The sequence below is a fragment of the Gopherus evgoodei genome, chromosome 19 (genome assembly GCF_007399415.2).
Source record: "Gopherus evgoodei ecotype Sinaloan lineage chromosome 19, rGopEvg1_v1.p, whole genome shotgun sequence".
NCBI classification, from domain to species: Eukaryota; Metazoa; Chordata; order Testudines; family Testudinidae; genus Gopherus; species Gopherus evgoodei.
The window spans coordinates 14,382,557-14,409,872 of NC_044340.1; the positions used below are offsets into that span (position 1 = coordinate 14,382,557).

Sequence of the window (27,316 nt, forward strand, 5' to 3'; positions counted from 1 at the left end):
TGGCTGGGTCAGCATGGGGGAGTTCTTCTTACTGTTCCCACGCTGGCTCTGCTCGGTGGGGAGTGAATTTCAGCCTCCACAGCTGTCACTACTGCACCTTCCACCGCCCTCGAATTCCCAAAGCTTAAAATGAAGTGAGGGACGCTATGAACCTTACCCCCCCCCCCACCAAATGTATTTATTTTTCACAAGAGGTTTTATTTACCTTAATGAGGCAAAGCCAGCCTTTCCCACCCACCTTTACCCCAGCACAGGTGTCTGGCGATCCACAGATGCAGGGAAACCAGGACTGTTCTGTTATGTGGGGCAGGATTTGGGGAGGCCATAAAAGGTGGCACACACCTCCTATCATAGCATGGTCTCTGATTCTGTGAGGAGGCTTTGGGGTGGAGCAGGGCGGCATAGGGAAGAAGCACACAGCTGAAAACCAGAAGGGACCAGCAGATCATTTCGTCTGACCTCCTGCACATTCATGCGCCCTTCCACACATCCCACCCAGTTACTCCTGTACTGAGCCCAGTCACAGCCCTCAGAGACTACTGGGTGCCACAGGCCGAGAACAGGAGGGACCAAGGTACATCAATGCCCAAAGCCCCTGGAATGGCGGGGAATTGAAATATGTGCAGATCATCCTGGCAAGCAACCTGCGCTCTATGTTGCAGAGGAAGGCAGAAAACAGACACACACAAACACACAAAGACCCCTTCCCCCTGCCCTGGTCCCTTTCAATCTGATTAGGTAAAATTTCCTTTTCTCACCCTGAAAACGGCAATCAGTAAGAACCACCAGCCAAGCACCCGAGAAAGAATTTCTGTTCAGCCCCTCTCTCTCCAGTGTCCCATCTCCAGCCAAGGCCATTTCTGATACTTCAGAGGAAGGAGAAAATAAAACAAATCCAGAATGCAAGGAAGGAGAATATTTCTGCACTATTCGCTCACATATGTTTCTATTATTTGCAAGAGGAAGCTGTCCCAGTCATGCAGGTGGGAAAAAGCAGCATGTGTTTGGCATCCCTTAGTTTCACAAGGTTTGCAAGGCAGTCAATACACTATAAAGCCTTGACGGCCTGATAAAATATGTGACTTATTTCTCCACATTCGTGCCCTAGTTGTAATGCATTGCGAGATGCCAAATTTGCATGTGTGCTTCATTCTGCATGCTGCCTGAACCTGCTGCTGTTGCAGGATTTTCTTAAGAATAACTGGATTAATCATCTTCTGGCAGAAGTGGGCAAAAAAAAAAAACAACTTTCCTCCATTCATAGTCTCCAGGCTAAAGGGCTGTAAAATACAGGAGGAGCAGCAAGAGCAAAAACAAAATGTTTATTTATTGGAGCTCTACTTTATTACCTGCAGGAAGAATGGGGTAGAAAAAGGCTAGTGGAGCAGCAAAAATCTACCCATGAGTTAGCAGGGTGCATGGATTGAGAAGGTGACATAGAATCGTACAACTGGAAGGGACCTCAAGAAGTCATCTAGCCCAGTCCCCTGCACATATGGTAGGACTAATTACACTTCATGTCACATTCTGGGCACATAAGATTTATTGGAGTAACCAGTGCCAGATTTTGTGACTGTTTGGAGGCAGCTATAGATGATGCTTATGAAGTTCAGACTGGAATTAGTCACAGGTCAGTGGGAATTTCTACCTATCCAGCTATCCACCTAAGGTATTTTTAAAAGGTATCTATCATCATAACCTGGCATGGTGTCTAGATACTTGGTATTATATAAATACACCTCTACCCCGATATAATGCGACCCGATATAACACGAATTCGGACATAATGCGGTAAAGCAGCGCTCCATGGGGGCGGGGCTGCGCACTCCGGTGGATCAAAGCAAGTTCGATATAACGCGATTTCACCTATTGGCTCCAGAGGACAGCGTTATATCAGGGTAGAGGTGTACCACTACAATACAAAGATTGGATCTATTGATCTGCATGCCATGGTATCTAAGAAATTCTACCATTCAGGGAAGCCTAAGATAGATCACGTAGGAGATCACCAAAAAGACTGTATCTGAGGCGCTAAATGGAATAGCACTAAGAATACTCTTGTCCCATATCAATCAACAGGTCAGTTTTCTTAATCCCTTCTCTGGCTGCAGAGCTTCGTGTACATGGTCCCTCCCCATGTCAAAGGGGGGTACTTCCCCATCTCATCTCAGCCGTGGGTACCTTGAGCTTTAGCCATGGTGCTGTGTTGGCTGCCGCAACATCTTTTTCCAAAGCACAGCGGCAGCCAGTGCAAAGGATTCTGGGGCACATGTGGAAACTCAAAAGACACCCAGTGCAGATGACTGAGCACAGAAACAGGAACACGCTTTTCCAAGATGCAGTGACACAAGTTGGGAGGAAAGGCTTAGAAGGGAGAATACAAAGAAGCCACTGTGCCAGCATGATGACCTTTCTTGCTGCATAAATGGCTTGGTGCAGTGGTCCCCAATGTGGTGCCTGCGGGTGCCATGGCGCCCACCGGGGCATTTATGTGCACCCACCTACTGCCCAGTGGGGAGAGAAGCCGCAGCCCTGCACCTGCCGGGGACAGAGAACTCAGGCTGTGGGCACAGTGTTCTCTGTTCCCAGCAGGCGTGGGGCCAACGGGAGACAAGCCGTGGCCCCGCGCCTGCTGGGGACAGACAACTCCGAGGCTGCAGGCTGTGGGCGCCGGTGTTCTCTGTCCCTGGCAGGCGCGGGGCGGTGGCTTCTCTCCAGCTTAAGCCATGGCCCCACACCTGCTAGGGAATGAGAACTGCAGGCTGTGGGCACCGGTGTTCTCAGTCCCTGGCAGGTGTGAGGCCGTGGCTTAAGCTGGAGAGAAGTCGCGGCCCCGTGCCTGCTGGGGACAGAAAATTCAGGGCTGCAGGCTGCGTGCGCCGGTGTTCTCTGTCCTTGCAGCTTCTCTCCGGCTTCTCTCTGGATTCATATATTGTTATATTTACTATGATGTTTTTCATATTACTTAATGTACAAATACAAAATAAGCCTTGAAAAATTGTTGGTGCCCGCCAAACTCTTCTGAAAACTGGAATGTGCTACTGGCCACAAAAAGTTTGGGGACCACTAGCTTGGTGCTTTAAGGAGAAGAAGGTTTGTGACTCCACCTAACGGTGAGATCAATTCCGCCCATGTGCCAGGAACAATTTCTGTGTGGTAGCTGTTGAGCAAAAGATAGGGAGTCAGTGGACTTACTTGTAGGCAGGAGAGCTCAGCAACTAACTATGTGAGGATAGTAGTACCCCTAAGAGAGAATCATGGTCAGATATGGGGAGAGGCTACACATTAGATACAACATCCCCGAGGGAGAAGAAACTAAGTCAGATTGTCCTGGCAAGAAGCAAAGCAACCTCTACAATCCTGGAAGACTTTGTTCCAAGATTACTGTGTCACAGTAAATCCTATTTCCTGTACTGTACATTGAAAAGGTTTATACAAATTTGAAGACTGTTTGCCTGAGACTGTGAAGATAGGAGAAACTATTCTTTTTAAAATATCCAGCTTCAGTGATGAAGAAAGAAAAACCTATATAAAGGAATCACAAGTGTCCTTTAATCTGAATATAGGCCCCTTGCACACAAACTCTCAGCATTTTCTTCTCTTGGCCAGGAATTATTTTGAGCATCTAAACTTGCTGACCAAGGGTCAGCTCCTCAACTAGTGTACATTAGCATAGCTCCCCTGATGTTAAAGCACCAGTACAAAGAGGCAGTAAAGTAGCCAGACTTAGCCAGCTGATAAGGCCCCACCCTCAGGGAGCTTTCACCTGATGCGGAGCAGGCATACCCAGCACCATTTCACCCTTAGCCCTGGAATAAAGGTGAGCAGGAGATGCTGGCAGAGTTTACTGTGCTCCAGCTATCCCCAGCTCACACACACTCCTTTCACAACCTTTCCAACTGGCAGACCTTAGAGCAGCCCCAGGTTGCTTTAACCTACACAAGATCTAGTGCAAATCATCCCTCTCTGTGATGCACAGAGTGGAAACCCTGTGATGCAGAGGACCTGGGCCTTCATTTCTTTATTATTATTGTGTAGTATCTGAGGCACTCTCTCTCTCTCACACTGGGAAATCACACAGAGCTACATTCTGATGGCATTAAACTTTGGTGAGCCGTACCCATTTGTACTCTGTGCCTGAATATCATCTGACTAGAGCTTGTGCCTTTTGCCTCAAAATGGCCATGAGAGATGGGAGGAAAAAACCCATGACTCACTGAGGTCAATATATCTTAGTAACACTTGGAGCTTCGCAAATATTAATGCTCTACACCCACTCCCCACTTGAACAGAGGCAGAAGTTATTTTGATTTCATACCACTACATCTTGGGCAGACATGCATCTTCCTTCCTTGCTGCTTTTGCGCACTGCCCAAGCTCGAGCCTCCCCCCTCTCCGCCCAAGTGCCATGTGTGTGTCTCATGCTGCCATTGTCTACGCTGTGTCCCAGCTATAAATGTTAAATAAACTCAGAAAAGACAAAGTGCGTTTTTGTAGCGCAGCCAGATGCTTCCAGAGCAGAAGACTGCTGAAATGAAAACAAAACACTCACTGGATCAGAGGATCCCCTGGTGGACTGGTGTTTGAAATGAAATGTATGACCTGCCTTAACTAAAGCTGCCATTAAGCATTAATGCTGTCTGTGTTCTGAACACACACACGGAATCGCATTCGCGCTGCAGCTGGGAATGTTATTAACTGGTGAGGCTAAGCCTTGATTCTGAGCTGTTACACTGTTAAACAGCCTGAAGAAGTAAAATGCTGGGATTTTCCATCCCGAGGACCTGGCTCTCTCCTCCGGTACCTCCCTCACTGCAAAAGCAGATGTGGCTCATCCTGACACTAAGGTTGATAGATAGCGCGTGATGTCAGTCGACAGTTTGGTAAGAAAGAAACTCATGCCAGTTCCCCATGACCCTTAGGACGGCCTGGGAGATGATCCCTGCCCTGGCCCTTAATAATAGCAATGCCTGTTTTTCATAGAGCATTTCTCATCACTAGATCTCAAAGCACTTTAGATCCTCACAACACACCTGTGAAGCAGGGGGAGCATAATTATCCTAATTTTATAGATGGAGAACTCAGGCACAGAGAGACTAAGTGAGGTGCAAGGTCCAAAGCCATGCAGGAAGTCCCTGGTGGAGCAGGGAAATGAACCGGGGTCACCCACAGCCTAAGCCCATGCCCTAATCATTGGACACAAACCTACCTCCCTTCAACTTCTCACCTGCTTCCTGCCAAGCTGGTGGAACAAAACTCAGTGAAAGCCCCAAAAACTTAGTGGTTTTGGGCAGATGATTTTGTGTGACTTCACCCCGGTGACACACGCTAGGTTGACAGGCCTGGAAGCACTGGGTTTTCCAAAGCACCTTTAGGAGTGAGAGTCCTGGACTTCCAATGAGATCTCTGCTCCTAAATCCCTTAAAAGCTTCTGAAAAATCCAGTCGTTTTATCCACAGAAACAGGGACGTGATGATTAATGTCAGCACAAGTTTCCTCCTGCAGTGCCCACTCATGTGCTTCGCCACTGGACCATGTCTGAGATAGAAAAGGGTGCTTCAGTCTTCCTGACTCATTCAGTTCTTAAGACTGTCAACTAAGGGCCAATTAGTGCCATCACATGGCAACTACCTTCAGTCACTATGGAAACAGGCTTGATTCCAGCCGAAGACCTAGATGATCTAGATGCAGCAGTCTCCATGGTTCATCACCCATCAAGTCCATCAAAGGGGAGAATTTTCATTCTGGTTTGCCTAAGGATGGTGCCTAATAGAGCAGGATACCACAGCATTTGAGGGAGCAGCTTCATGTGTGCGATATTTTTACACCCCATGCTAGGGATGGGAGAACCAATTTGGACAAAAACAGCCTTGCCAAATCATGCCTCACAAAGCACTTGGCCCAGTCTCCCCACCCCAGCCTGTCTCAGCTGCTCCAAGTGGACACTTTTTCCTCCAGCTCCCACGTGAGGCATCCTGCCAGCACCAACAGCTGGCAGAAATCAGCTGTGCTGCACTCCTGTGCTTTCTCTGCTCTTATGACCCAAGAATCCCACCTGTATCCCCCTCCCCCAGGCCTTTCTAAAGAGTCTGAAATCTTTGGCTAATATTCCCCACCTTCCTATGGGTTTTTTGATGCCTCTGAACTACCAGGTCCTGGCTGCAAGGGGAGGGGATCTGAAATACCCTATGACATAACTAATCTGGCAAAACTCCTAGTAGCTGGGGTGGCACCCTGCCTCTTTCACCTGCTTTGTGCCATCCAAACTGTTTTCCAAGTCTAGCATTTTTGGGGGATGGTTATTTCTTGCTGCCTTTATTCCCCTTCACCTAATCCCACCAAATATATTGAGGCTTGATTGATACTTAAAACTGATACAGGCATTGCTATGTCAGCTGGGGGGTGAAAAAAACACACACCCTAGTGACAAAGCTATGCCAACAGCCCCTCCACCCCAGCGTAGATACAGCTGTGCCAATGGAAGAGAGCTGCTCTGGACACAGCTAATGTCACTCGGGGAGGTGGTGTTCTTATTCCTTCCATCGGCCAACGCTGCGTCTACACTGGGGCAATGGCGGCGCAGGCTCCCTAGTGTAGACACAGCTTTACATTCCTCACTGTCTGCAATGCAGCTGGGCTCTCTGTAGACTCACAAGGCTGGACGAGGAGTTTTTAATAGTAGAGTTTGTTCAGCTGACAGCCTGCTCACCTGGCCAGTGGTTAGAGTGTGCTCAGCATTGCAAGGGAATGTGTGATGCGCCAACCAACCAGACCAAATCTGCCGAATTGCACCGTGGGTGTGGCTGGGCTGTATGGATCCACGTACTGATTGTTTACACTCCAGCTGCCCACTGCGTTTGACAGTAGCCTGTTGGGACCTGCTGCACCTCCCATTGCAGTCAAAGGGAACAGCAGAATCGGGCCCTAGAACCTGATATTGTTACATGCATTTGAAGCGAGGGACTATTTAAAGTCCCTCCGAGCTGTTGTTTCTAAGCGGGTGTGCGAATTGCCAGCTTGTGAATGGGAATAGAGTGAAAGCCTCAGGGGCTGAATTCTGCTTCAGCCACAGCACAGAGATCTGCAGGACAAGCTTCTCCCCCCCAGCCCCGCCTCCAGCAGCGTCTCTCAACCCCAATGCTGAGTCTGTGGAGCCCAGGGCCAGCTCCAGGCACCAGCGTAGGAAGCAAGTGCTTGGGGCGGCCAATTCAAAGGGGCAGCACTCCGTCTGCTATCGGGGTGGCACATCTGGGTCTTCGGCAGTAGTTCTGCTGCAGGTCCCTCATTCCTTCTCTTTCTCTTTGACCTGCCACCGAATTGCCACCGAAGAGGAAGAGAGGGAGGACTCGCCCCTGAACGGCCGCCGAAGAAGTTTAGCTGCTGCCAAAGTGCCGCTGCTCATCTTTTTTTTTTGGCCACTTGGGGTGGCAGAAAAGCTGGAGCCAGCCCTGGTGGCCCCTTCAGTCCTTGGGAGCAGCAAGAGTGAAGAACTGTGGGATGTGGATGCTTACCCACTGGGACACAGCAAGATGACAATTTCACACAGAGCACCGAACAGCCACTAGCAGGCTGGATTCAAACAGTGGCCTAGCAGTGAAACACTCCACATTCCCTTAACAATCCTCTAAGCCCTTCAGTCTCACCTGGTCCTACGAGATGTCAAGTGCTCTCAGCGTCCATTGAAGTCAATGAGAGTTGAGGGTGCCCTACACCAAATGTCTGTTTGGGCCTAATTTCAGAGCATGCCGTAAACTTAAGGGGCCGCAGTCGGGTCCCGCTGGGTTGGTGTTGTCAGCATGCTTTGTGATGGGAGACTGGCTGATCCAAACCAAGCCTGAGTGCATGCTGTGCGGATTGCACCCGATCGGAGCCTAACGTTTGCACTCAGGTCCTGTCAAGTTTGGGTCTGATTGCAAGGATCTACCCCATCCTTCCAAGGAAGTGTTCAGGACCCAGCATGGTGAGCAGCCAGGTTGGCTGGATCCTAGAGGGTCTGGTCCTATTTAAAGCAGCACTGATGCTTTCTGCCTACCTGCCGTCTGCGCTCTACTTTGGATTCAGAGTAAAGACCAGAAGCAGCTCACTGTGACTTGAGGAGAGTTCTGCAGGATGTAATGCAGGGCAATTAAAGACACCTCTGTTGGAATTCTGACAGAATTACTCACAGGGGGTCCATGGCTCACGTGGCAGACTCTTCCTTAGACGGTGACACTCCCTTTGCTTATCCTCTTTAGCTCTTCTTTCCACCCCCTCAACCTATTTGTCTTTTGTGGTTTTAATGTGAGTCAGATCTGCCAATGCAGTATCACGCGAATGTACTCTCTACACCCCCATCCCTCCGCCCTGCTTTTCTAACTGAACCCTGGCACCAACACCCTATGATACTGGGCAGTAAAGAACAAACTGCTACCCAGTGGAGGGGAGGATGCGGGTCGTTTGCCCCAGCTGCCAGCGGCAATTTACCTGGTTTTTAAAGAGTTTGCTTTGTGCTTGATTTCCTCTCCCCTCTTAAGCAAAATTCATGCTGGTGAAAGGCTAGACCTGAGAGACTGACATCCTCTCTTTAGCCACAAAATAGGTACCTCCAATACACCAATGAACATGAGCCTTCATCTAGAGGGGAATGCCATTCAATTTTTGGCCTGTTTGCCGAGGTGCCCATTGTGGTGATAGACACACTTCTGACTAGGAAATGACTGACATTCCAGGCAATCATCAAGTGGTAAGAACTTGGATTGCTGCTGACTGTAGCTGGAGTCAAGCCCGTGACCTTGAAGGGAAAAGCTCCATTGGCTGGCAGCAGTCCTGCCAGGCCACCCATTCCCAAATGGTTTTGATCACAACAGAATCAACAGTATTTGTCCCTTTCACACTGAAGGCATCTTAGTACACTTGGTGCTGCAGGGCCAGCCTTGTGTTGGCTGTCAGCTCAAGCTCTGCAGCTGGTACTCCTTGTGTTTCCACCTACCGCCATCCGCTGCACCCTCCTCTCTAAGCAGGGCCTGTCTCCCTGTCAGTGGGAGTCTGAACCCCTAGGGAAGTCAGTATGAGCTTTACAAGCTCCACACTAATCTGATTGTCCCACCTTGTTGGAATGCATTATCATTTTTCTTATGTTGCTGTGGTCCATTGAGACCCCCATGATAGTGTGGAAGCACCCGGAGGACCAGGTCTCCATCATCCTGGGTGCTGCACACCCCCATAGAAAGATACTATCTCAGCCCATCACAGCTAACCCTAAGAGTTGTTCTTGTACCCACCTGTAGACGTGCGGAATCACCCCTGCAGCGCCTCCACCTGATTGTCCTGGGAATTAGCTCACTATCAGCCAGGAGCGCCCTCTGCAGGCCGGAGGGGCAGCCCCGCTCCCACCTGGTAAACCAAAAACCCGGAGCCTGGAGCATCCAGCCCCCCAGAGGAGCTGACCTGGGGACCTCCTCCCTCCTTCACAGGTGGTATGTTGCCAGCCCCCCTTTCCTGGGAATGTAGCCCCTCCTCCGATTGGGTTTTTACCCAGTCCACCCTCTGTGGGTTGGGTCTGCTTGGTCTGTCCCTGAGCTTGGGGCACTGGGCCCGTATGTGACCTCGTTGGCCACAGCGATAGCAGCCCATATCTCGTGGGTCCCCTTGAGTGGGTCGGAGGGACCTGCCGTTGGATGTTCCCCTTTTGGGGGGGTTCTCCATAGGCCCCCTTTAGGAGGTCCCATGATGACTCTCTCTCTGCATTGAGGCAGGATTGCTCCTTCGAGACTCCTCCCGGCCATCCCCTGCCCGACTGTCCACAAATTGGTCAGCCAGCTGGCCTGCGTGCTGTGAGTTCTCCGGCTTCTGGTCCATCAACCACAGCCTCAAGTCGGACGGGCACTGCTCGTACAGGTGCTCCAGTATGAATAGGTCAAGCAGGTCCTCTTTAGTTTGGGCCCCAGCTGTCCACTTGCGGGAATACCCCTGCGCCCGGTTGACCAGTTGTAGGTATGTGACCTCACGGGTTTTACGCTGGCTCCTGAACTTTTTCCAGTACATCTCAGGAGTCAGCCCGAACTCGCGGAGCAGGGCCTGTTTGAACAGTTCGTAGTCCCCTGCCTCCGCCCCTTTCAGTCGGCTGTACACCTCCACGGCTGTGGAGTCCAGTAAGGGGGTGAGAACTGCGATCCTCTCTGCAGGGTCAACAACCCTGTGCAGCTTGCAGGCATTCTCAGAGGCCGTCAGGAAGGTATCTATGTCCTCCCCCTCCTTACGCCGGGGCAGCAAGTGCTTATCAAAGCTCTTTGTAGGCTTGGGTCCCCCCTCACTCACCACAGCCGGAGCCTCACTGCTCCTCAGCCGGGCCAGCTCCAGCTCATGTTTACGCTGTTTCTCCTTCTCCTCCCACTCACGCTGGCGCTGTTTCTCCTTCTCCTCCCACTCATGTTTACGCTGGTTCTCCTCATGTTTCCGCTGGTTCACCTTCTCCTCCAGCTCTTGCCTCTTTAACTTGAGCTCCTCCCGTTTCAGCTCCCTTTCATATTCCAGCCGCATCCGCTCCACGGATGCCGAGCGTTACCGGGAGGATCCCCTGCTGGGGGTGAGCTTCACCGGGAGGCTCCCCTGCTGGCCGGGGGGGTCACGGTGCCCTCGGTATTCACTGGGCTCCTCCTCGCCCTTCCCCTAGGCCTAGGAAGGGGGGGTCTCGGGAAGCCCTCGTCCACCGGCTGACCACTCCCAGTGGGGACAGACACTGGTGCCTGCGCTGCATCTGCCCGGCTGCTTCCCTCAGAGACAGGGCTCCGTTCATTCATGCGGTGTCCCTGCTCCAGCTGGGCAATCAGCTGGTCCTTGGTGCGTCTCCCCGGGCGCAGCCCCCTCTGCTTGCACAGCTCCAGCAGGTCGCACTTGCACCACTTGGCATACATCTTCCTGCTGGCCACTCACAGGTCGGGGTGCTCGCCGCTCCCCACGGTTTCCAGGGGAACCCCTAGTGCACCAGCCCTTTTTGAGGTCACCACCTCTCTGCCAGGGTTGAGCTGCAGACTCCTCCGCCCCTGGGACCGCTCACTGCAATCCCCAGGGGGACCCTGTTACTGCAAAGTCCTTCTCACTGGGCACACACTCCCGGGGGTTAATCACCCCTTCGTTTTACTGCTCCCCAGTCTCTTACTGCAGGAAGCGCCGTCCACGGGGTGCAGTATATCCCACCGCTGCCACCAGTTGTCACGGAGTGTGGGGGAGTCCGGCCCTGCACGCCTCTTCCTGGGACCCACAGTGACTCTTAGCCAGCCAGTAAAACAGAAGGTTTATTGGACAACAGGAACACGGGTTACAGCAGAGCTTGGAGGCACAGTCAGGACCCCTCCACCGAGTCCTTCTGAGCTTTCAGGGTGCTTGGATCCTAGCTAGGATCCCCTGAATTCCGCCCATCCAGCCCCAAGCCCAAACTCAAACTGCTTCCCTCCTGCCACTGCCTTCCTTTTCCCCCTTCCCGGGCAAAGGTGTTGACCTTTCCCCTCCCTTACCTAGCTCAGGTTACAGGCTCCGGTCTCGTCCATCCCCTAAAGTCCTCCCCTGCTCTCCCATTCCCCACACAGACAGCCCCTACTCCATCACAGGGTGCTGCCCCCTGGCAGTCCCCCACCAATCTGGGTATCCCTTCTCTGGGAAACCCCTAACCCACTATCCCCACTTTGCTTCAGTTTTGGCTACTGCCCAGTCTCCATCTAGCCCCCATTCAATGCGGCAGACTGCAGTATCAGCCACTCATCACAGGCAAAGGGGTTTGGACCTGCTGCCTTTGCTTACTCCTGGGCTGCCCGCTGCAACCCCTCCTACCTCTTGGCCTTATGCTAGACTGCAGCCTGGGCCTTTCCAGACAGGAGCTCCTCAGCTCCTCTGCCTTTCCCCAGCCCTGCTTCACTCAGTTACCCTGTGTCTAGCTCCCTGCAGCCAGGCCCTTCTCCCTCTACAGCCAGAGGGAGACTATTTGCTCCTGGCTTCCCTGGCCTTTTTATACAGGCAAGCTGAGGCCTGATTAAGGTGTGGCCCAGCTGCGGCTACTTCCCCAATCAGCCCAGCTTTTAGAGCTGCAGCTTTCAAGCCCTGCCAGGCCCCTTTTTAAACCCCTCAGGGCAGGAGCAGGTAACCAACCCGCTACACCACGACCAGTGACTGTGGGGCTTGTTTCCGACCCATGGTCCGTTCACGTAACTGGGTGGAGTTCCTTTGGGCAGCGTCCACTGGCTCCCTTGACGCTTTCGAGGAGCAGTGGGCGCTGTCTGGGGTTCTCTGCTCGGTGTCTCCATCAGGTTCCCTTCTTATGACCCTTTGACCGCACTCCTGTCCCTGTTCTTTTATTAGCTGTCCCCCGTAATCAGTGGGTTCTGTGGTCCTGTGGGTCCCTCCTCTTAGGCTGGGGGGGGATCCTTTAGCAGTGGGCGGGCTTCGCCCACTTCCCAGATACCCAATAGATACACCACGACCAGTGACTGTGGGGCTTGTTTCCGATCCATGGTCCGTTCACATATCCAGGCGGAGTTCCTCTGGGCAGCGTCCACTGGCTCCCTTGACGCCTTCGAGGGGCAATGGGCGCTGTCCGGGGTTCTCTGCTCGGTGTCCCCGTCAGGTTCCCTTCTTATGACCCTTTGACAGCACTCCTGTCCCTGTTCTTTTATTAGTTGTCCCCCGTAATCAGTGGGTTCTGTGGTCCTGTGGGTCTTCCCCTTAGGCTGGGGGGGGGGGGGCAGGATCCATTAGCAGTGGGCGGGCTCCCGCCCGCCCAGTTCTCGGAACCCAATAGATATACCACTACCAGGCACTTTCGAGAGATGATTGAAATGATGCCTATGTTGAGTGCACAGCTAGTCTGCTGGGGAACATGCTTATACAGTTGTTACCTCATCCTCCCTTGCTAGCAGTTTGTTTCTTCCCCCTGTTGCATTTTGTTGTTAACCTAGATGGTAAATGCTTTGGGGCAGGGTCTGTCTACTGCAGGTCAGTGCAGCACCTCTCACGATGAGGCTCTGATCCCTGCTTCGAGCCTTTTACAAGCCGCCACAACACATATAATAAATAAACCATGAGGACGACAGGGGTGACTTGTAGCGACGCTGCAGCTTAAGTTCCTGCTGATTAAGTTGTATACTGAGCAACTTGTCCCTTAGTTTAGCCTCATTCTTTATGAAAATGAGGGATGAGAGACAGGTGGATTGGAAGCCTTTGATAGCTGTTGCTTCTGAATCCCCCACAGCAAACCTTGCTCCCCAGCGCTGTCACAGCACAGGAGTTAGTCCCTGAAGTCTCATCACAAGATGACATACAGACACTGAGCACAGCCGGCCACTCGCTACCAAAAGGCAGCCAGTGCAGTTGTATCAGAATAAAGAGGAAGCTGTCACATTACCTTGAAAATACAGTTATTGGCTTGTCTCAGGCTAGTGAATGCATTCCGGCTTGAGGATGAGAGAACCATCAGGGACTCAAAGTGAGAGATGATATTGTAAAAGGAAAAAGGAAAAAAAAAAGAGACATATTCTCTCAGCCCATCCCTGCAGGCTAGGGTGCTGAACACTAAGGGTGCGAGCTGTGTTATTCTTCCCTGTTTCCTTGTGATAGTCAGTGCTCATACAAGGTATCAGCCTGACAACTGGAGACTGAAGTCTTCAATCCAGCCACAGGGCAGGAATAGCAAAGGAAGGTCTGACGCTGTCTTGCTACTGTGCTTCAGTCCTGAGTGCACCCCTAAGGATGAGAAAGGAGGCCAGTCTTCATGGCCCTTGAGTCACAAAGGCACCTATTAGCGGAGTGGTTTCTGGGAAATATGGATACTTTTATTAGGAATTGGGTGGAGTCCTCCCATGTTAATTTTACCTCCGTCAAACAACCATCAGAAGGTAACACTTTTATGTGACCACTGGCCTGAGCTGGATCCAAACTGCTGACCTACATATGAAAGACGACGGCCCTTTCACTAATCTCCTGAGACATCCTATCTGCGTGTTCCTCAGCTTTTAATTAGTTTTGCACGCAGGTCAATAGATATGTACTTGCCTATTTGGGTCAATAACAAACTTGTATTTCTATAGCATCCTTTTCAGTCATATCTTAGGGCCCTGAAGAATTAGCCATAATAGAATTACCAGCACGAAAGATTTAATCAATGGCTGGTTAAATTAGAAGCAATACAATGAAATGTTTTTTCCTTCCAGCACCTAGCCGCTCTGTGGAGATTCAGTGCCCCAGGGGCTGGGGGTCATCAAGTCAAATACTGTAGCAGGATATTAAAAAAGGGATGGATAATTTTCTGACCGTCCTAGGCTAAGAGCACAGTAACCAAATCTGATGCTTCTGGCCATTAATAGACCTCTTGCAGGGGTCAGGAAGGAATCACTGCACAAACAACTGTACATCACTGCACAAGCAATTAGGTGCTTTGCCTTCTTCTGCACCTTCAGGTATTGGCCACCATTGTAGGTATGGCAACATAGCTGAAGGACAAGAGGTCTGAACTACTATGGAAAATGCCTCACTGAACAGCACAGAACTCAGTCAAGGGGTGTGATCCTAGGAGGGGTTATGGTGGCTTTAAAAACCTTGTGCCCTGATTCTGGGCTGCTCTGAGAGCTGGAGGCTGGAGAGGTCCCTGGAATAACTTAGACAGCTCTGGGGACCTATCTGGCAGCCTCCTGGAGCTGCCCTGGGGGCCACAGTTCTGCCTGGAATCTCCACAGGGTTCTTGCCCACTGCTTCAATTTTGCCAGGGCTTTTGAGGGGACCCTCAGAGGGCAGCCTTCCCTCTGTCATTCACAGGGACTATGCTGTGAAAATCCTCTCCTGGCCAGATATGGATTATTTAAGGCTCCTTTACGCCACCTTAGCCCTCTTATCCAGCATACAGGGGCCAAGAAGGGGCTGACTGACAATCTTACCTTTATAGATTAACAAGACATATTGGAACATAAGCTTTCGTGGGTGAATACCCACTTTGTCAGATGCATGTCCCGACGAAGTGCGCATTCACCCACGAAAGCTTATGCTCCAATACGTCTATTAGTCTATAAGGTGCCACAGGATTCTTTGCTGCTTTTACAGATCCAGACTAACACGGCTACCCCTCTGATACTTGTAGTTACTGATAATCATTCATGGGTGGGGAAGGTTCCTCTTCATCTAGTCCTGCCAGATCAGCCAAGAAAAGTCACATTCCAAAATCTTACCTCTCTGGCATTGAAGAGCCCGATTTGCAGTTATGGCCACTAAGGCTCAGATCCTGCAAACACTTAGCCGCGAGCATGGGACTGGAATACTTCAGGCCTTTAGAATGGGAAGGGATGTGAGCAGCAGAGTTTGGTGGCTTTGACTTAGGCCTTATCTATACTGGCGTTGCAGCCACTGCTTAGCTTCACAAGTGCAAACCTCGAGCGTAGGCATGATTTACACTGGAGCAGCGTGATCTGTGCAGTGCAACTCACCCCAGTGAGCTCCTGGCAGACATTGGGTGAATGGCCTTTAGTACATAGGAGTTCAGACCTCATAATAAATAATAATAATAATACCTAGCTTTCACATAGCACTGTTCATCTATAGATCTCAAAGCACTTTACACAGGAGATCAGTGGCATTATCCTCATTTTACACATGGGGAAACCGAGGCACTGAGAGGTGAGGGGACTAACCTCAGGTCATCCAGCAGGCTAGTGACAGAGTTAGGAATAGAATCCAGGATTCCTGAGTCTTTGTCCAATTGTTAGCCACTAGGACCATGCCCCTCCCCACCCCCCGCCTTGCATTGGATAATCGTAATGGTCCTCCCCGGCCTTAAAAAGGTAAGAAAAATTGTGTCTGGCTAGAGACGTGCAATGGTGCATGTACAGTGATGTCTAGACTGGGAGTTCTGCCAAGTGAATTATTATTCAGTCTCTCGTGAATTATGATTATTATTTCTACAGCAGTCATGCCTAGACAGGTCACTCGTCTGGTTTTAAACTGGACAGTCCAGTTTTTAAACAGTTTGTCCCCTGTTTGCTACTGAGACAAAACTGGACATGATTTTGCCAGTAGCCCACACAAGGGACACCATTTTGAAAAGCACAGGGATGCCCCCGTGCCCGCATATATAGTTTAGTTATATATTATAGATTTATAGAAAGAGACCTTCTAAAAATGTTAAAATGTATTACTGGCACGCAAAACCTTAAATTAGAGTGAATAAATGAAGACATGGCACAGCACTTCTGAAAGGCTGCCGACCCCGGATGTAGGAAGTACCCCTTCACTGCCTGGTAGGGTCTGAACCAAAGCCCACTGAAGGCAACTGAAAGATTCCACTGGCTTCTGGCCTAGAAAGAACAAGGCCTAGCAGGCATTTCTCTTTATTCTGTTTTCTCCAGCTCAGTCCTCTTGGCACAGGAACTAAAACCCTCCTGAACTAAAGTTAAATGAGTTATAAATACTTTGTTTCTGTGCGGAGGTGATTCAAACACTTATGTCCCCCAAAATCAGCAGTTAGCATTTAACAGAGAGGCACTGTCAAGGTTAGTAGGCCAAAAATGTCACAGGCGTGTTTCTTTCTTCCCTTTGTTTACCGAGATCACACACTGCTGTGTGTGCTTTCCTCCGCACCTTCCAAAAGAAATGTCGCAGCGCTGTTTTATATATCGCTAGAGATGGATAAAATCTCTGCCAACAGCCCAGAGGATTTGCAAACAATCAGACAGAAAATAAAAAAAAATAAAAAAGAAGAGGCCAGAACTGCAGTTGGGGTCAGTTTCCGTATCTCCATGGTGAAGATGGATGGTTTAGGAGGTAGGATGCTAGCTTGAAAGAATTGCTTTGCCATAGACTTCCTGGGCAAATCATTTAAACTCTGTGCCTCAGGATAATGGTACTTCCCCTACTTCATAGGGACAAGGGTGTTGAGAGGATAAATACATTGGGGGCTTGTCTACAAGACCATTTAGTTTGCAGCAAACTGGGGCGGCAATCTAGTCTGCCACACGCTAACTGGCCGCATGCACCCTGCTGACACGTGCTAACAGCTGGTTAGTGTGCTTTGACCTCCACCACTTTGAAACAGGAGTTGATTAAAGAGGGCTAACAAAGCCAGTTTGCTGCAAGCTAAATGTTCGCGTGGACAAACCCTCAGGATTGTGAGGCACTCAATTACTACAGTGACTGGGGCCAGATAACTACCTTAGACTGATTTTAATGGAGCTATGGTGATTTCCATAGCTGAGTTCTGCACTCCAGTTCTCACAAGCACCGAGCCAGTGAGCAAACCAATACAGGTTTCGATAATACCACTCTTAATCATTTGCTCTTATGTACCTGGTTTTACCAAGGACCTCAAAGCATTTTCCAAACCATATTTATTTAAGCCTCAGGGTTCCGAAGAAAGGATAATTATCCCATTTTGCTAGTGGGGGGAAACTGAAGGATGGAGAGGTGACACAGACTGCCCACACTCACACATGCAGAGTTACTGGCAAATCCAGAAACAGAACCCAGCAAAGACCTCAGGTTTCCTGCTCCACCCACAGGACAACATTCTCGGCCACAGCTAGGAACAGAACCCAGCAGTCATGACTCCTAGGCCTCTTTCTAAATAGACCCTGAATCCTGACTTCTAGCCTCCTGCTCCAAACACCAGATAACATCCCTCCCCCCACCTCACGAGCCCAGGCTGGGTCCAAAGCGTGAGACTCATTGAAAAGTTTTTGCTGAAACTGTTTTTCTATGAGAATTTTGATTGCTAGCTAAATAAAATTTTTTGCAGAAAGTGTCTGCTTTTTTTCAGAAACTGTTGTTTCCATCAAAAACTTTCTGTCTGAAAATCCTAAACTTGTGGTTTTGGTTTTTGTTTTTTTTTTGCCAAAATGTGCTTTTCTTTTTAATGAAAAATTGCAATTTTCCATGTGGGGGTGGAATGATTTTCCAACCAGCTCTACTCAGGGCTCCCAGGTCCCTACTTCAATCATGAAATCACATTCCTGAACGCAGCAAAGGCAAGGAGGATCCAGCAAGTCTAGTTCCTGCTCTAACCACTAGGAACACTGTCGCAGTGAGTTAAAATGCATTTACAATTATGAAAAAACCCCTTTTAATGCAGATCTTCATGTCAGATTTTCATGTACTGAATAAAATCACAATCATCATCATCATCATCTTATGATCCCTTATAAGTACTGAAGCCTTTTGCTGTTGAGTTATTTAGGTCTTATAAAGGCTGTCTCACTTACCCGAGCAATGAGCTCTCCGACCATGCCAGTCCAGGTGCCGTTTGCCTCGGGCACGCCATACACCCCATCACCAACCAGGCGGATCTTGTAGTTGAAGTGCAGGATCTCCGCCAGCTCCTTCAACATGTCCACGCAGAAGCCTTCATAGCGGTCGTTCCCCTCCAGCACCTGGTGGTTCTCCTTCAGCATTAAATAAGGGTTTTCCTGCATCGAAACTGGGCAGCTGTCATTCCCATCTTAGCCATGGGATCACAACAGCGCTGCATTTAGCATGAATCAGTAAGCAGGGCTGAGGAAGGGAGCTCTGGCAAAAGATACTGGCCAGATCTTCAGTCCTTCTCTGTCCCTTTGATCTCTTTGTGGGATTGGGGTGCAAGAGGGGACCAAAAGCTTCCTTCAAGTACCAGTTCTGCTGGCCTAGGAAAATCCTTAGGTAGTGTAAAGAAAGTGTAGGCAGTTCTGTGACACTTGCTCCTGATCCTTCCTGTGTTGGTGGAATTCTCTGGACATGTCTGATCTACCAAGGTGTAGAGGGCATTATAGGGCGTGGCCACAGTTCCAACAATCTTGAATTAGCTGGAAATAATTTAGAGCAGCCCCAAGGCTGCTCTAAATTGTGCTGGGGTTTGTGTGAGTCAAACTGCCTTCCATAATCACAGGCTTGGTGGCTGGAGAGTTAGGGAGGGAAAGGCAGTATAAGGACACATCTGCTGCAGTTTGGGTCTTGATTCAAGCAGAGCTCACCTCCCATCGTGTTTCACGGGTGTGTATGTGTTAGCAGCAGGGGCACTGGTAAAACCTCAGGGGGGGTAGTGGACTCTGGGCAAGATGGCGGGCAGGCAGCAAAGACTTGGTAAGGTGAGGATGGTGGTGACTGCACCCTCACAGTCCCAGTCTATTACAGTTATCTTCATCTTACTCATTTTTAGTAATTTTTATGGAGAGAAGGGACAATTCTCCTGCCCCACCTAACAGCTGTATCCGGAACAAGAACATCACTCGGAGATGAATTTAAAATTGCAACTCATCCCCATCACAGCCCTCTCCCCAGCTGCTTCTGAACTCATCAAATATCATTTCCATATGAAACATCAACTTGAGTTTAATTACACTGTCATAAATTGTCCTCAGTGCTGTAATTAGAGATTTGATCGTCTGTTCTTTATGAAATCAGCGTGCAGCGCTGAATGTAGGGGGCAGAGGCGGGGTGGAAGAAGGGAATAATATCCTGGCTGACTGAGAATGACATCCCTAGACGCCGGGTTGGAGAAGAGCTAACGGGAACTGCCAGTGACCCCCTCACTTACCAGGATGGTGGTGACGATGAGAGTGGTATTGAAGAGACTATCCGATATGTTGGAGGAGAAGATTCTGTTGTCCATGGTAAGTCCTTCAGAAATGTGCCAGTGGCCAATCTGTAAAGAGCAGAATAATGAAATTTATAGTGCAAAGTACCATACGTGTCCGCCATATGGCTCCTGGGACTGACAATGATCAGGCCAGCCCTGTGAAAGATATTTATTAATGCTCCATTACCTTTACAGTGCACCCTACCAACATTATGGCAGAGAAATTATTCCGCTGGTAGGCAGCCTTGGCACACGCCACAGCGCTAAGAACCACCCAGGTTCAAATTACCAGTGGTTGATCCAGGCATCTATACTGTGACCACAGCCAGGCACCTGATTTGGAGAGGTGCACAGGAGGGGGATGGGGTGCTTACTGCTATTTGATGTACCAGGACTAAAGCTTCGTCTTCACTGATGTGTTTTTAACACAAAGTAACTACGCATCTGAGCTATCCCACTGTAAAATCCCAGTGGAGACAAGGCCCTGTGGTTTTAGCCCAAGGTAGCTAGGTGGGATCAGTGCTATACCCCACCTGTGATTCATCCTCAGAGAAACCACAGTGCTTTCTCCTCACCAGGATTGTACCTCGGGAGTTCCATTCCTGGTTCTGACGCTGATTCACCAGGCAGTCTCGGGCAAGTGACTTTTCCTCCCAGCTACCCATCTGAAGGGGATCACAATACATGACTGACCTCAAAGGGTGCCAATAGGCTCAAGTCACGGTAAAGTACTCTGAGATCCATAAGGAGAAGCCCTACAGGAAGTAGTATCGCAGCCTCCTGGCCTCCATTACCAAATATCAGACCCAACCGGTACGGTGCTGACACGAACGTCTTGTAACCCCGCCATCTGGTGTCACCTTAACAACGTGCTTAGAAACTAACCCACAGCCTCAGCAGCACTGCACTGTGACTAATCTCCCCGAGCCCCCACCCACACTGCCACCTGAAGATTAATTAACAGCACTTAGGCCAATCAACCCCCACAATTCTACACAGAGACCAGGCCACCTTATCCAAACCTCAGTGTTACTGCATTAAAACCAATTTCCTGTCCAACAGCATGGAAGAGAGACATAAATCCTACCTGAGGCTACGACATGCGTGTCCAAGAGAATGCCACAACAAGGTCATGTAACAGGCATCAGGTTTCAACCATTCCACCCTTGGCAGAGTCCCACTGGGAAGCCTCTCCGCGCCTTATAAGATCCCAGCCCTCGGCATGTTTCAAAGCTGACTGTGGAGTAAATCCCTTGACCGTGCTGAGGTGAGTTGTCTTTTACTGCTGCCCTAATAGCTAGGTGACAACCTCATAATGTTTCGGGTGCCTGCAAGCAACTCTTTGTAGCAAAGATCATCTGTTCCATGATGCTCTAGTACTGACCCAAGCAGACTTGGACACTGATTGGCAGGGTGGTAGGAATGAATCCACTTCCCTTTGTGCCAAGTGTAATCTAATTATTTTAGAGAGAAACGGAGGAAGGTAATGTAGGTTATAGGTGGAACTGGCTGGAAAACAGGAATTCCAGGTAGCAAAAAAATAGAGGATTCAAAATCTGTTTTTGTTATGCATCAGAATGAGACAGAGACTTGCTCACAAACCAATCCCCTGTGGTGAGGGCACTCACTGGGGATATGAGACACCCAGATTCAGGCCCCAGCTTTGAATCAGGCAGAGCAGGACTTGACCCTGAGTTCACTGGAAGTTTCCACAAAAGTTTTGATTTCAATGATTCTGCTTTTTCTGACATACAACGTTTCATCAAAACATTCCCGACTAGCTCTAATTACAGGCCTGATCCTGAACTGATGTAAATTGGTGCATCACCCTTGAAATTAACTGAGTGACACTGATTTACCCCAGCTGAGGAACTGGCCCTGCGAGGTCAGTGGCTTTTCCTGGCAGTACTTTTCCACCAGCATGACTCATGTCTGATAACCCGTGCGTATCCAGCATCATTTCTCAACTCATTTTCATAATCCAAATGCAATCTGAAATAACAGCAACGCTTCCTTAATAAGTAAGGACTGGGTGCCTCAAAGAGCTGGGAACAGGAAGCAAGCTCTTTCACTTCTAGGATGCTAGTTCAAATCCACCTCAAAATGCTAACTGACCTCAAAGTGGTGTCCCCTAAAGCAAGTTTGTTGCGTCCGCCTCCCGTCCCCACATCATAAGGAGGCACAAGTCGTACGTGGCAATGGGGCAGTGATGAAGAAACGCTTGGAAATACTGAGAACCAGGGCGACTTGGTCTGTAGTCTCTGCACAGGGGCAAGGGACTGACTGGGCTGTCAAAGTGCTCGCAGAGCAGATTTGCAGAAAAACAAATTAATGCTGAATAGCCACCTGAGTGTTAAAGTCCATAAAATATCCATTTGTCCTTCCTAGAGACCCATGGTCAGTGCTGTTGAGCTTAGGCCTCTGACCAAGCCAGGTTAGGGCAGGGCAAGCCACTCTTCCCTGACCTGGCTTCACCTAGAACTGGCTCCTGGTAGAAGCAACCAGCCCTTTTATTTGGCCTGTTAGGTCCTGATTGGCCTCTGCTTGCTCCCTGCCCTTCTAGGTGCAACTCTTGCTGGTTCTGCCCGTAGCTGATCATGCGATGTCTCTCTAGGCAGCCCTGGTGGTCCAAACTCACTGCTCTTCTCTTCCAGTAAAACACCTTCTTAGGGCAGCGTGTGCCCAGGCAATGGGCAGCAAGCGCTTGGTGCACCCCACATCAGGGCCATACATAAGGCATTTCCCCTCTGCTTCCTAGAGGTGGCATGTCTAGGTTGGAGAGTGAATAGAGAAACCATATGGCAGCGTGTAGTAACTCATACTGTATCTGCTCTGCAGATAGCACAGAGAAAGTTCAGGCTTCAGGGCTTTCAATCTGGCACCTTTCACAACATTCATGCCGCTCTGGGAAAAGGACTTGTCACACCAGGATTTCAGTGTGCACCATACCCATTAACTCATCAAAGCTCACAGCCCCTCCATAAGGCCAGGAAGGGCCATTAGCCTTCCCTGACAGACAGGGAGACGGAGGCACAGTGATTGGCAGCAGGTCACAGAGCACAAGCTGGGAATAGAACCCAGGAGTCCTTGGCATCTAGACTAGTGGTGGGCAAACTACAGCCCACGGGCTGGATCTGGCCTACCAGCCATTTTAATCCGGCCCTCGAGTTGCCTGTGGGGAGCAGGGTCTGGCACTTGCCCCACTCTGGTGCTCCAGCTGGGGAGCAAGGTTGGTGGCTGCTGCACATGGCTCCCGGAAACAGTGACATGGCCCCACTCTGGCTCCTACATGAAGGGGCAGCAAGGGGGCTCCGCTCTGCACACTGCCCCTACCCCAAGTGCCGCCCCCACAGCTCTCATTGGCTGGGAACTGCCTGGGCCATGCATGCACATAGGAGCCGGAGAAGGGACATGCTGCTGCTTCTGGGAGCCGCTTGAAGTAAGTGCCACTTGAAGCCTGCATCCCTGAAGCTCCCTCCAGAACCAACCCCCTGCCCGAGCCCTCCAAACCCCTTGATCCCAGCCCAGAGCACCCTCCTGCACCCCAAACTCATTCCCAGCCCCACCCCTGAGCCCGCACCCCCAGCTGGCACCCTCACCCCCCTGCACCCCTCCCCCCCCGGCCCCAGCCCAGAGCCCCCTCCCGCACTGTGTACTCCTCATTTCTGGCCCCACCCTGGTGCCCACACCCCTAACCCCCTCCCACATCCCAACCCCAATTTTGTGAGCATTCATGGCCCACCATACTACTTCTATTCCCAGATGTGGCCCTCAGGCCAAAAAGTTTGCCCACCCCTGATCTAGACCTTGTTGACCTCTATTAGAAAATCAGCCTCGATTTAACTCAAAATCAATCTAGTTACATCCGTGCAACCCTCTAATATAGATGCACTGAAACAGTTTTCATTGTGCCTTGGCTGAGTTCAATAATTAGTCTGGGGCAGACACCGCATTGAAATCCATGGGAGTTTTGTCATTCACTTCTATAGATGTAGGATCAAGCCTTTAAACTCGAGCTTCACTGGCGTAACAGGATGGATTTTAGCTACACTGGACTTTATCACAAGGCCCCAGTCACCTGCTATAACGACCAGACAACATCCCCTCCCCTCTTGCTTCTCTCAGATAGCGATCACTTCTCAGTAATGCATTATTTTGTCAGGTCTGATAACTGGAGATTAGTGACAGATTATCTTTAATTTTAACAACTCTTGCTGTTATCAGAGTCTTCCCTTCCCTGCTGGCATACTGTAATTGACTGCCTCCTCTTCCTCTGGCATGACAGATGATGTGACCCTTCTTGTAGCATAGCATTGAGGCTAAATACATCGATATGCCAAGGTTATTCCCACTCCGTGCTGTGCTTGGTACTGACTCCCTTGACGGTACAGTAATGGCACTAATTGACTCCCCACAATGTTTAGTGTTTCTGAAGTTTAATGTACTGGAAGATTACTAGGATTCTCAGATCTTTTCTCTCTCAAATGCAAATGCCAAGGTAATTTTAATCATATATCTATGATTTTTTATCCATGTATGTATGATTTTTATATACATATATATGGTTCTTTATATACATAAAGAACCACCAACAAAATTTCTCCAATACACATCAGAAAACAATCAGATACCCTATCCACAACTGGGTAAAATGGCCTTGTGATTAAGACTCTGAGGATATGTTTACACAGTCTGTGGCAGCGAGCCTCCCAGCCTGGGTCGACAGACTCAGGCGTGTGGGTCTCACTCTACCATGCTAAAAATATCTGTTTGGAAAGGACTTTGATGTTGCTTCTCAGGCTGGGGCTTGGCTCTGAGGCCCACCACCTACCCTAGGCTTCAGAGCCCCAGCTCCACCCTGAGTTGCAGCGTCTACATAGCTACATAGAATGAGTCCCACATGCCTGAGTCTGTTGACCCAGGCTGGGAGGCTCACTGCCACGGGCTGTATAGATGTACCCTGACTAGACAAGGACTCAGGAAACCTGGATTCAACTTCTGGCTCTGCCATAGACTCCCTGTGTGGCCTGGGGAAAGTCACTTAATCTATAAAAGCAGCAAAGAATCCTGTGGCACCTTATAGACTAACAGACGTTTTGGAGCATGAGCTTTCGTGGGTGAATACCCACTTCTTCAGATGCATGTGGTGGAAATATCCAGGGGCAGGTATATATATGCTAGCAAGCAAGCTAGAGATAACGAGGTCAGTTCAATCAGGGAGGATGAGGCCCTGTTCTAGCAGTTGAGGTGTGAAAACCAAGAGAGGAGAAACTGGTTCTGTAGTTGGCAAGCCATTCACAGTCTTTGTTCAATCCTGAGCTGATGGTGTCAAATTTGCAGATGAACTGAAGCTCAGCAGTTTCTCTTTGAAGTCTGGTCCTGAAGTTTTTTTGCTGCAGGATGGCCACCTTAAGGTCTGCTATAGTGTGGCCAGGGAGGTTGAAGTGCTCTCCTACAGGTTTTTGTATATTGCCATTCCTAATGTCTGATTTGTGTCCATTTATCCTTTTCCGTAGAGACTGTCCAGTTTGGCCGATGTACATAGCAGAGGGGCATTGCTGGCATCACTTAATCTAGTTTCCTCCTCTGTAAAATAGGTATAATTGCCCTTCCTTTGTCTGCCCTGCCTGTTTAGATTGTAAGCTCTTTTGGGCAGGCACTGTCTGTTACCAGGTGTATGTACAGTACCTACCATACTCAGGCCCTGACCTCTGTTAGGGCCTCAGGGCATTACTGTGATACAAATAATGTGCATCCAGACAGGACAGCTGAACCTGCAAAGAACAAGACAGCAGCCTGGGCAGACACGGTCTTTTGACTTCGCTACCCCACAAAGGAATTATCGGAATGTGCGACACCAACACAGATTTATCATCTCCATAGAAAATGGCCACCAGCTCACAGGAGATGAGCGTGGTATTCTGTTCCCATTCCTTCAGTCCTTTAAACTCCCCTGGTTGACAGGGATCGGCACCAATGAGCCTGAGCTTCCCAACCCCTTAAAGCACAAGGTGACAAAACACCACTGGAAGGAAGGATTTTCATGACGGCTCCCCGCAGGCCTGAGCAGCAGGTGATGCCAGGGAGAGATGGCATGGTGAGATCATTCTGTAATCTCCTGAGGCAACAAGCTTCCCCCACCCCCATCTTCACCCCTGCAACAAGGGACCAGGGTAAAGCTGGCCCTGAATATGGATGCCTTGAAACAGCTAGGCACCTCCAGCGCAATGAAGGTGGATTTCCTCTGAGCTCTGATTAGCAAGCAGCGTCCTGCTGAGTTCATTCATCACCCAACTCCCCCTCCCCCGAAACAAGCACCCTTCTCATGCCAGGCCACGTCCAGACTATCCCGCCGTATCGGCGGGTTAAAATTGATTGCTCGGGGATCGATATATCGTGTCTAATCTAGACGCGATATATCGATCCCCGAGGGCACTTATATCGATTCCGGAACTCCATCAACCCCAACGGAGTTCCGGAATCGACACGGAGAGCCGTGAACATCGATCCCGCGCGGTGTGGACGGGTGAGTAATCCGATCTTAGATATTCGACTTCAGCTACATTATTCACGTAGCTGAAGTTGCGTATCTAAGATCGATTTCCCCCCACTAGCGTGGACCAGCCCTGAGAAAGAGAGTTTGCATTTGAAGAGCCTTGTCGATGCTAACAGGTAGGGGAGATTTCCGGCAGGAGACATAATTAGGCACTTGGCAACGGCTCCTTATCAGCCCAAAGAGAGAGGGGGATTAGAATCCCTTGCAGAACAGAAACTTGGAGGTGGGTGTACAAATCTGCCAGGCCTGCTGCTTCTAAAGGATGCTGGAAGACCCCTGTTTGCAGGACAATGAGCTGTCAAGCATGCTCAGAGGGGCTGGCAGGTAACATGTGGAGGGTCACCTATTAAACCTGTATAACTAACAGTCACAGGTGGCAAACCTGTGGGTCTCCCTGGCCCATTTCCCGCTAATATGACCATCCCTGGCGCCATCCTGGCCCATCTCCTAGCCAGGGTCCCCCCTGCCTACTCTCCCCTTGGGGCAACCTCTGCTCACTCCCCAGTAGGGCAACATTCCCTCCCACACTCCACTCCCCAGCCAGGGTGACAACCCCCATTCCCAGGGCCTCAGACCCGTTCCTTAGCTGCGGCAATAACCTCCAGAAGTTGTCCACTGAGGGCCTAATCCTTTGCTAAGAGCCTCCCATGAGGTGCTGAGTACCATCAGACTATAAGGAAGTCCATGGGAGACAAGGGCACTCATTCCTTTGCAAGACCAGGCCTAAAACCCTAACCAGAGGCTGGGGTGGGGAGTAGGTAGGGAGGAGCACAGGTCCTGAGGCAGCTGCTTAGCCATTTATATGTTAAAAGGGTTTGATGGGTTGAAGTGGCGGTAATTACAGAGGGCCTCTGATCTGTCAGCTCATCTGCATCTCATCAGCATACCAATTAGGCACCCTCCCTTCCATCCCCAACACTCTATGTTAAGGCATGGAAGCCTTTTTGCACAGAAGTGGATAACTGGACATGCCCACAGGGAGTGAATGTGGTGTCTATCCAAATTTCCTTCCTCTCCTAGCAGCCACCTACAACACATACCCTGTCTTCCCCCTTTTAAAGTGCCAAATCTCAGTCCCCAGGGTTTAACTTAAATCCCAGAGAGACACTACAATCCTTTTTAAAGGGTGGGAGAGGGAGAGAAAGCAAAAAGAAATGTACAAAGTCTGCCCCTGTCAGCTCTCCAGATCCCAGACACACGCTAAT

The 27,316-nt window shown here is 50.0% G+C and overlaps 1 protein-coding gene across 2 annotated transcripts in view; it reads right to left on the bottom strand.

Annotated features, from left to right (window-relative positions):
- GRIK4 (glutamate ionotropic receptor kainate type subunit 4) overlaps positions 1 to 27,316 on the bottom strand; it is a 276,706-nt gene that overhangs the window by 28,325 nt on the left and 221,065 nt on the right. For both annotated transcript variants that reach the window (XM_030538143.1, XM_030538142.1), the window contains exons 11-12: positions 19,514 to 19,621; positions 18,207 to 18,410 (exon numbers count right to left, since the gene is read on the bottom strand). In XM_030538143.1, coding sequence (XP_030394003.1) covers positions 18,207 to 18,410; positions 19,514 to 19,621 — 312 coding nt within the window. The remainder of the gene's footprint in view (positions 1 to 18,206; positions 18,411 to 19,513; positions 19,622 to 27,316) is intronic.